At 44.3% G+C, this 9,876-nt stretch overlaps 1 protein-coding gene across 1 annotated transcript in view; it reads right to left on the reverse strand.

Annotated features, from left to right (window-relative positions):
* Positions 1–2,161: 2,161 nt before the first annotated feature.
* The window catches only part of frmd3 (FERM domain containing 3), a gene marked incomplete at its 5' end in the record, with an annotated part of 55,757 nt that continues 48,042 nt past the window's right edge, over positions 2,162–9,876 (reverse strand). Inside the window, 2 exons of the mRNA XM_080003163.1 lie at positions 2,162–3,728; positions 4,502–4,736. Coding sequence (XP_079859289.1) covers positions 3,248–3,728; positions 4,502–4,736 — 716 coding nt within the window. The 3' untranslated portion in view covers positions 2,162–3,247. The remainder of the gene's footprint in view (positions 3,729–4,501; positions 4,737–9,876) is intronic.

Consider the following 9,876-nt stretch of genomic DNA (forward strand, 5'->3'; position numbering starts at 1 on the left):
TTATATTTTAAAAAGGGGCGCTCGCAGTCGATCGGAGACAAGCTCCTCAGCCGCGTCGCCGGGTCAATATCGATAAGTTGAGTCGAGCGCAGTTTTTTTTTTTTCGTTTTTTTTTTTTTTACGTGCGCGACAGGGTTCGCGTTGAGTTATCTTCCGCTTTGTTCCCTCCACTTCTTGATTTAAAAAAAACATGGAGAACATGCATCGAGCTACGCGGGTTGGGGGCGGCGTCGCCCCCCTGCACCCTCTGCACGTGACACGGAGAGACACTGCAGAGCAGGGGAAGGAAGAGAGTCTTTTTCCCTTATTTTTCCTTTTTTTTTTTTGGAACTATAAACATCGTATTTACAGACACGGGCATGCAGTCTGCGTCGAAGTAATCAGCCTTAGTTGTAAAGCGACGGTCAAATGATCCACCCCCCACCCCCCCCCCCGCCCGCCCCGAGTCAAAAAAGGATGGAGCACAGAAACAAAAGAACCACAGTAGGAACACGTCATGTCTGTACAGCTGTGTACAAGAAGCCCAAACAACACCGGGTCGAGCGGGAGCGCCAGTGGAAACTGGGTCACAGTCAGGGTGTAGGAGTTCTTCTGCAGAATGGATGTCAATGGATGTCATATAATATAATATAATGCTCTGATGCTGATATTGTACGGCCGGGCGGTCTCTGGTGTGAAATGCTTCTGAGAAGTAGAGTACGTTGTCGTCGTCGTCGTCATAGTGGTTTGGCCCTTAGCTTGGTTCAGCATCAGAACTCAGTGCACGTACTGTAGTAGTATGAAAATAGATCTTTTCTCCCCAAATAGCAGTGTTTTTGCTGCATATTTGTCTGTTTATAAAGCTGAATAATGCATAAAGATTCTGAATCTGACAACATGTTATGGTTAATGCGGTATACGTTTTGGTATATAGACATATAATGCAGCAGAAGTGGACTGGATATTTAATATGATGTTGACGATGACAATGAGCACAGCGACGGCCTTTTCCCCACCACGCCTACCACGAGCAATCAGTGAATGTGATGCATCACAATGACTTCTGGACAATTCATCCAAAACAATTTTTTTTTGAATGCTCCAGGACCATTGACGTGAGCGTCGGTACTCTGGACTTAGGACATTTTGCCACACCCTCTCCCGGGTCACTTTCCAGACAGCTGGCAAACGCTGTCGAGGGAAACTTCAATGGTCAAACTCATAAAACGCCGCCCCCGTACGGCTCGGTGTTAATCATATAATGATGATCATTTCAAATGAAAGGAGGTGTCTGCATTGTCAGTATTTCTAAAGTGGCTGTTTAGAGTTTGATGAAAACTCACACCATATACAGTATATATACATATATATATATATATATATATATATGTGTGTGTGTCTGTGTGTGTGTGTGTCCAATTTTATTATGCGAAATTGGACATAATGGCTTGATATTTTCCATGAAGTCGTTTGTAATGACAGAGACAATATTACACTGTTAATGTATGTTCCTGAGAAGTTAATGCAAAATTAACCATAAATGTTGTTTTTCCATCAGTTTTCGTTTTGATATGAAATCACTTCTTGTGGCTCTCCTCCATTATCCTTGCAGCGAAGGAACACTGCACCATAGGAATTGGATTGTATGGGTAAACCAGGACTATAGATCACGTCTGATATTTTCCGGTCTCGATATTTTTGCTTTGATTTGTTTGTTTGGGATTTTCCTTCAGGTCATTTGTCGATTCATACAAATTCAAGTGACTGCAACTAAATGGAAAAAAAATATATATATATTAGTTCAACCTAAATTACATTTATTGCAGCAGTTCCTTAAAATTTTTGTTTCCCTTTTGGAATTTACTGTGGCAGTTGTGCATCTCTTTTTTTGGACATTTTGAATCTGTGGTCAGAGTGTACAAAACAAACGACATGTGACCCACTTGGGGTCCTAAATGCTACCAAAATAAATCAAATATTCATGTCAACAGTGACAGTTTCTCACAGTCCTATATATATATATATATATATATATATATATATATATATATATATATATATATATATATATAAAACCACTTATCCTATTAGCACAGAGGGTCACTCGTAACCTTAAAGGGCCGTCACACATCAGTGTTAATGTACATCTAATTCGTTCGAAAACAAACAACTTTCATCACCACAAGCAGAGTAAACCTCTGAGCCGCCGTCCTCTCCGCTCTCTCCATATGACATCACATAATCTGAAAGTTTAAATCTGTGGTCAGTGTAAAATATTTGTGCTATAACCTCGGTAGGAAAAAACCCAGGGCGCCACCAAATTCCACTAATGCTGACGGGTAGTGTTAAAATATAGTTTGAAACTTCTCCAGACTCGTTGCCCAATATACTTCCATAAAATTTCATTTGATTTTTTTTAGTTTTTAATCTTTTGTAAACTTTTGTAAATTTTAAAATAAGCTCAAAGTAGGTCCTCTGACTTGAAAAAATCCTGAAACTTTTGGATCACATAAAAATATACAAAATATGAAAAACAATTTTGCTTAAAGATCAGCGTTATTCAGCAGTGCTCCCCTCGTTGTTTTGTAAATATACACAATGTACCTCTGTGTGGCTTTCTGTTACGGCCAGAGACGCTGTTCCTGCCCCCTCCGCCATGACTGACAGCTCCGAGGACCGATCGGAGACCCCCTTGCTGAAAAGAGAGAGCCAATCAGGATTATTTCAGGGGGGATCTGCCGAAGGGCCCGTCGATCGGCTCGTCAGCATCAGGAGCGAAGCTCGTCAAACGTTGTGCAATCCAGGCTGCTCGTGACCTTCTACGACTTTCTTCTTCTTCTTTTTTTTTTTTTTTTTTTTTTTTCCATCCACCTCCTTTGTTCGTCCTTTTCTTTCTGGTTCCCGCCTTTTCCATCATTTTGGGTTTTTTAATCCTCCGGTTCCCTTTGCAACACTTCTCTCTGTCTATTGGTCGGGCATCGCTGCATCACTGCAAAAACTGTCTTGACGTGACTCGACATGCGACGGGGTCTATTTAGACTTAGATCTATTCAATTCAATTTAGATGACTAATACCGCAAAGGAGACAAATCTGGTTGATAAGTCAAACCGTACTGAAGTCGGTGAAATTGCCCGAGTGAGTTTAGTGGTTTTTTGGTTCTGTTTTACGGAGCATAAAATCTCAAAGCTAAGTACGATATCACCGTATGGATTAAGACATTGTTTTGCAGTGATCCCACCGTGTCGTCACCCTCCGCTCGTCTCCGCCTCAGTCCGACCAGATATTCTCCATGGCCATGCTGACCCTGCACAGAAACCAGCGCCGCAGGGGGCAGTAGTACTCGTAGTGGAACTGCTCGAACTCCGGCGTCTGCCGGATCTCGTGGAGGAACGACACGTCGATGTCGGACTCCAGCAGCAGCAGCAGCGTCGGCACGGCGACCAGCAGGACGCCCGTCACCACGGCCACGAAGCGGGCCACGCTCAGCACGCAGGCGTTGACCCGCTCGTTGGACGACACCAGGCAGAGGCCGCCGTAGATGGCGCCGCCCACCCGGCTCCGCCCGGCCTGGCGGACGCGCTCGTAGGCGCGGTCGCGCTCCCGCTCGGCCTCCAGCTGCGCCTGGATGTCCGGGTCGTCGTGCAGCTCCCGCAGCAGCCGGGCGGGGCTCTGCGCCGGGGACGAGAACAGCAGGTCCACCCCGCCCTGGCTGTCGTCCACGGGCGTCGGCAGCATGCTGGCGCAGGGGCTGCAGAGGCGGGAAGAGAGACGGACACGCAAACTGAAGGTGTGAGAGCCGCAAGTCTCACTGCGCAGGTATTTCGTTCATGGACGATGAGCCATAGTGTGTTGCCTTGTGTTCATCATTTCAGTGTGGTACTGTAATACCACAACTCAGATGTGTGGGTATCAATTCTACAATTATTCAAAACCTGTTGCGACCACTTCTAAAATTGCAACCGGGGAGGAAACGCTGGGCTTTGTTTTTGAGACTCGGTTGCATCGCATCACATCGCGTCGTTCATCAGACTCTTTGCTCTAAAAGCGACTGAAAAGAAGTACATTTTGCCAGGGTATCAAACCACTGCATATCAGACTCACGGCTCAACCTTCTCTCGCGGGAAACTCTTGATGAGTCCCTCGGGGGGGGGGGAGATTTGTTCAGTTTTCTGCTTATCGCTGGTTTGATGCGCCGTGTGTAAGGCACGGTGATCGAGGGAGATGAAGGAGAGTCAGAGGAGTCGTCATAAGAAATTAATCATTTTTTGGTGGAATGCAAAGTGTAAACGAGTCACGTTACATTTTTTTTTTTCCACATTAATTTAATTGCTCAATAATTACTTTTAGTTTACTTTTTTTTAGTCTTGGTTCACTAATAGCAACGTATCATTGTATTAATAATATTGTTATGAATTAAATGATGAACCCTGTAATCGTATTTCAGCATGTGTCGGCACAGGCTCCAGAGGAAGCGCGCCGCTCTTTAGCTCAAAAGCAAAATGTTGTGAGATGATCAAATACTTGTAGATGAGCTCGGAGATGGTCAGCGCTCCGCTCGTTTCCTCCTCTTCCTCCTCCACCTCCGCCTTCGGACTCCGCGGCCGATGATGGGAGGTTTCCGCGGCGACGCGGGGGGGCGGCGCCTCATTGCCCGGGGAGACGCCGACGCCCTCGGGGCCCTGGTGCTCGGCCTCCGCGGGCGGGGCCGAGGCCGCGTGGGGAGACGGATGCACCGGGTCCTTCAAGGCCACCACACCTGGAGGGCGGAGGGAAAAAGAGGCGGTCGGAGATTGAGGCACATTGTTGAGCTTCATGATTTTCCCACATATCACACTCCCAAATTCTGATGATTTAACATCACCAGATCGTGGGGGTACAGCACTGAAACTGATCTTACAGTACAAGTGTATTTAATGTGCCAGAAACCCAGTTCCGAGCTTCAAGTTAGTTACAGTAGTATATCTGTCTAATATGTTATATGGCTTTTTTCTACTTTTTTTTTTCACAGGAAAGGAGAATAGACTGAGGCGACGCTAAGGACAGCAGAGATAAGAGTGACGAAGACGACATTCACTCTAATCTTTGTTTAACATTTTTCCGAGCCTTCTTTGTCCTGAGCTGCAGTTTGTCACCGCAGCCAATAGATGGTGTTGCCGCACTTCATGATGTTGAACGTTACACAAGCAAGGGGGAGCAACCAGTGCTGGAATGTAGAACAATCACTTAATAGGTGTTTGAATACAAGGAAATGTTTATTCAGTTCCCATGTCTCTTAAGTCCTCAGGGTATAGTAGTAGTAATGCAGTAGTATAGTAGTGGTTAAATATAGTAGTAGTTAATATAGTACCAGTCAAAGCAATTATATTTATGCATAAAAGGGACAGAGTCACAGTGGGTGATGAGTCTTCACTTTGTATGGACCGTCACCTCACTGATGTGTGTGAACGATCTCTGAGTCAGATCAGTGCGGATCGTTTGTTTGGACAGTGTGTTTGTGTTTTGGGCTCTTTAACATCTGGCTCCTTCGCACCTCTGGCCTCCACGGCCGGAGGATAATGATGTTCTGCCGCCGCCTGGCTCTACAAAAGGTCTGCACGTTGGAGGGTTGTGTGTATTGTATTTCATTTTTATCCGTGCATGTACATGATGTGCACATTTTTATTTGTGTGTGTGTGTGTGTGTGTGTGTGTGTGTGTGCGTGTGTTTGCTTGCACGCATGCGTGCATGTGCGTGCGTGTATGTTTGTGTGTGTGTGTTTTACTATACTTAGGTCCAGTACTATACGAGGTCCGGTTTCCAAATTGACTTTTTTGGGGGTTTAAAGTTCACGAGGAACATCCTGACTTACAGTACCATTTTCTCTGACCAGAATGAGAAACCGGTGTATGTGTATGTGTATGTGTATGTGTATGTGTATGTGTATGTGTATGTGTATGAGTATGTGTATGAGTGATAAAAATAGACCCAGCTGTCTTCCCGCTGTGGCTTAAGAAGGAGCTGTAGGCTCAATGTCCAGTGACATGAGAGTCAAACGGTCAACACCTCTCTATTACACACACACACACACACGCACGCACACACAGACACACAAACACACAGAAACAGATGACACACAAACACACACACACACACACACACACACACACACACACACACACACACACACACACACACACACACACACACACACACACACACACACACACACACACACACATCTCAAAGAGGCATCATAATTATTGTATTTAACATCTATGAACACCAGCTTGCTGTAATCTTTCACAATCCTTTCTGAGCAACGGTTTTTACACTCATCACCTTTTAATCACAGTTTTTACTACTCGATATGAACCAAAAAGAGAGCTAACAACTTGAAAGAAAGAAGGAAAATCTCAGGAGATCTCTTTGATAATACGTTGGGCATGATTTAGGGATTTTTCGGCTGTTTTGATGTTTAGACGGTCCAGTCACCGCGATCCGTTTCCGCCAAAACATCCTAAATCTCCCCGATATACGGTAACAATGCCGCTGTCTGGTCATGATCGGTAACCATGACGACTGATTTGAATATAAGCAGACAGGAGGAGAGAGGAAGAGGGGAAAAAAAAAAAAAAAAAAAGATCCTGAGAGACAAGTGGCAATGGTTTCCATGGAGACGGACGAGAGGGAAACAAAGCGACGGCAGTGAACTCCGGAGAAGAAAGTCGGCGCCGGCGACTCGGGGAACGAGAGAAGACGCAAGGAAAGGATGAGGGAGGGAAAGAAAAGACGGCGATATTTACACCGAAATACACCCCTGTGCATTACTCCACAGTCAAGTACAACTGTGAGAGCTTATCACACGGGAAAAAAGGATCCTTTTATCTCCTACATCACATGTTTTCGGGTTCCGAATCAGTCATCGTTAAAATATACCCGCGATGAAGAAGCACGTAAAATAGAAAAGGGATCTCAATTAAGTACTCTCAATTTGAAACCACTTCAATTCTTTTCAAAGTTCATTCATTGTGGTAATTTTGTGGCTTAAAAGTCGAAAAATGTCACGATGACTGCGACGGTGAAAAGGTTACTTGACGTTTGTACCGCCGGACATCTTGAAAATATTATCAAATGATGATAAAAAAATTAAAATAAAAAAAAAAACTTTTCTTTTTACAAAATAAAAAAATAAAAGCATGCATTGCATATAAATCCAATCTCAAATTTTTTTTTTTACTATTATACTTTAATCGTACAAGCCTGCAACAGCGTAGTTTTATTGGAGGTACACATCTCGGGGGCAGTTTCACAGTCACGTGAGGCCCACAGTAATCTTTGGCTAAACCACAATTTTAATCTGGACAAACTGAAATGGCCATTCTCAGTCATGGTTTCAAATAGTCTCAGACTTGGAAACAAAAACTGATTTCCAGAAGGAGGATCAGATTTGAATTAAATCTTTGGATGAATGGGCGTGGCCTCCAGGTGGAGCAGGTTGATCTGGACTAAGATCAGCACCAAGACCAGACAGAAGGAGCTGACTAGTCCTTCATCACCTCAGCCCAGGACTTCCTAGTCGAGAACTAAATCATCTGAACTCAAGCAGCGTCTCAAAAAGGCATTTTTACATTCTGGATTCATTTAGGTAGGATTAGCTTCGTCCTCATTTAGATTAAACCCCGTCTGCGAAACAGCCCCTTGGTGTCATAGACAACGAGTGGTTTATAGTCTCATACGCAAGACACGGTTCCTAGCTGAGGAACCTAAATTTAAATGCGACCGACCAATTACTTCCCCTCACCAGCACGCGGAACCTGGAAACACGGCTGGCATCTCCAGCATTGATCTCTTCCCTCTTTCTCACTCTCACACTTTTCCCCTTTATCCATGTCCTCACTCCCACAGTCCACCTCTCCTCTCTCTCTCTCTCTCTCTCTCTCTCTCCCTCCCTCCCTCTCCCTCGCTTTCTTTCTCTCACTCCAGTTTCAAATCTCTCTCGTGGTTTCTCGTCTCTTGCCTCCAGGCTGAAAAGCTCTTTTCTTCTTTTCTTTCGGAACCCGACACTCTCTCTCTCTCTCTCTCTGTCTCTCTCTCTCTGTCCCCCCCCCTCTCTCTGCCGTGCCGGCTGAGAAGTAGGCGCCAGAAGCTCCGCCCTCAGATCAGCTGATTCACACACTGAGCTGCAAGATTCTTCTATGTCGGCAACACGGACCGACAAGCACATGTGTTCCCGTGAAAAGCCACGCGCACACGCACACGCACACACACACACACACACACACACACACACACACACACACACACACACACACACACACACAGGGTATTCCCCCTACGCTTCGCGTTGACAGGCCTATTTATCTTTGTCAGGACACTTAGCCTCAGTTTGACATCATTATAGTATATTTATGTTTAACACCAAATACAGTTTATAACAACATAACCATCAACTGTCACATGTTTCTTTCGTATTCTCTTCAACTACAGTAACTGCTGTTTTCTTAAGAATTTACGTCATTGAATTGCAGTTCTAATTGCGCAACTCAAGGATGGAAAGCGTGTTTCCGGTATACACTGTATTTTCCTTGTGTCTGCGTACCTTCAGATATACGTAAAACATGTTTTTTCCTGCCTGGTCGCTGTCCACTCACAGGCGTTGTATGCTCTACAACCGCCCTTGACAAAGTAGGAACTGTGACCTCCCTCCCACACGCACTTAATGCTGAGTGGGATCAGGTGGCAGCGAGTGGCAAAGGCGAGGTATTTAAATTTCAGGATGAGTTTACACAAAGGACTCCAGGGGTATAAATCCAAACCTCTCTCCTTACAGCTTAAGGGATGAGATAGCCACACCCATCCAAATAGTAATATAAGTATCAGTCACCATTCCTGGAAACATACACAGACATTAAGCTATTGTGCTATTTCAGCATCATTTATCATTGTCAAACCTGTATTTAAAGTATCTATATGAAGGACGGTGTCCCTAAATATAGAAAGAAATACATAGTAGGGCGTGGCAGTTACGTTTTCCAAGTATATGTACTTATTGACTGTAAGTATATTCAGTTTATTCAGAGATTTTCAACTTTTAGTCCACCGCATTTCAAAGAAAAGATCTATACTTTACTACATTTCTAACAGTTGTGTTACTCAAGTTTCTCAAAAAATCTAGCGTTGTAAATTTGTTGAAGAAACAAAGTCCGAGCAGCACTTCACGCCATTACGGACTCTGTTATATCAGGATGTGACTATAACTTTAACCTGTAATACTTCTTAAGTAGAAATGTAAATGTGGTACTTTTACTTTAAGAAGAGTCATTTTCTTTCATGGTTTTTGAATTTCACTTCAGTAAAAAGTCTGAGTACGTTTTCCACCATTGATGGAAATTTGCTTCCTGAATTCCTTTCGCAGTCGCGCCAGAGCAGCGTCCCATGGAAAGTAACGTTGCTCCATAAGCGGTTTATATTTAGTTAATTCATATCACCATGTGCATGCGCTACACTTTCTAACTTTCTAACGACACACACGCACCCATGCACACACGCACACACACGCACACACACACACACACACAGACTAAAGTGATCCATCAACAGCTTGATGTCTCGGGAGGTTTCACAGAATGTCCTGCAGTCTGGTTGCCATGGGTCGTTGCCACCAACAAAAACTCAGAAGCTTGACTGTGCGGCTGCTGCTCGCTCACTAACTAACAACAAAGACTCAAACTTTTGACATAACAGACATCATTTAAAGATGCTCGGACTCACATCCCACTTAGAGATGAATGCCAACGCATTACATTGCTGCAATATGTTTTTAGATACAGCATGTTTTATCTTCCTCTCCACCAACATATAACCTCAACTAAAGTTCTAAAGTGTTATTGTCTTATTTCTCGCCGGTGTCCACTAAG

This window comes from Zeus faber, assembly GCF_960531495.2.
Source record: "Zeus faber genome assembly, chromosome: 7".
NCBI lineage: Eukaryota > Metazoa > Chordata > Actinopteri > Zeiformes > Zeidae > Zeus > Zeus faber.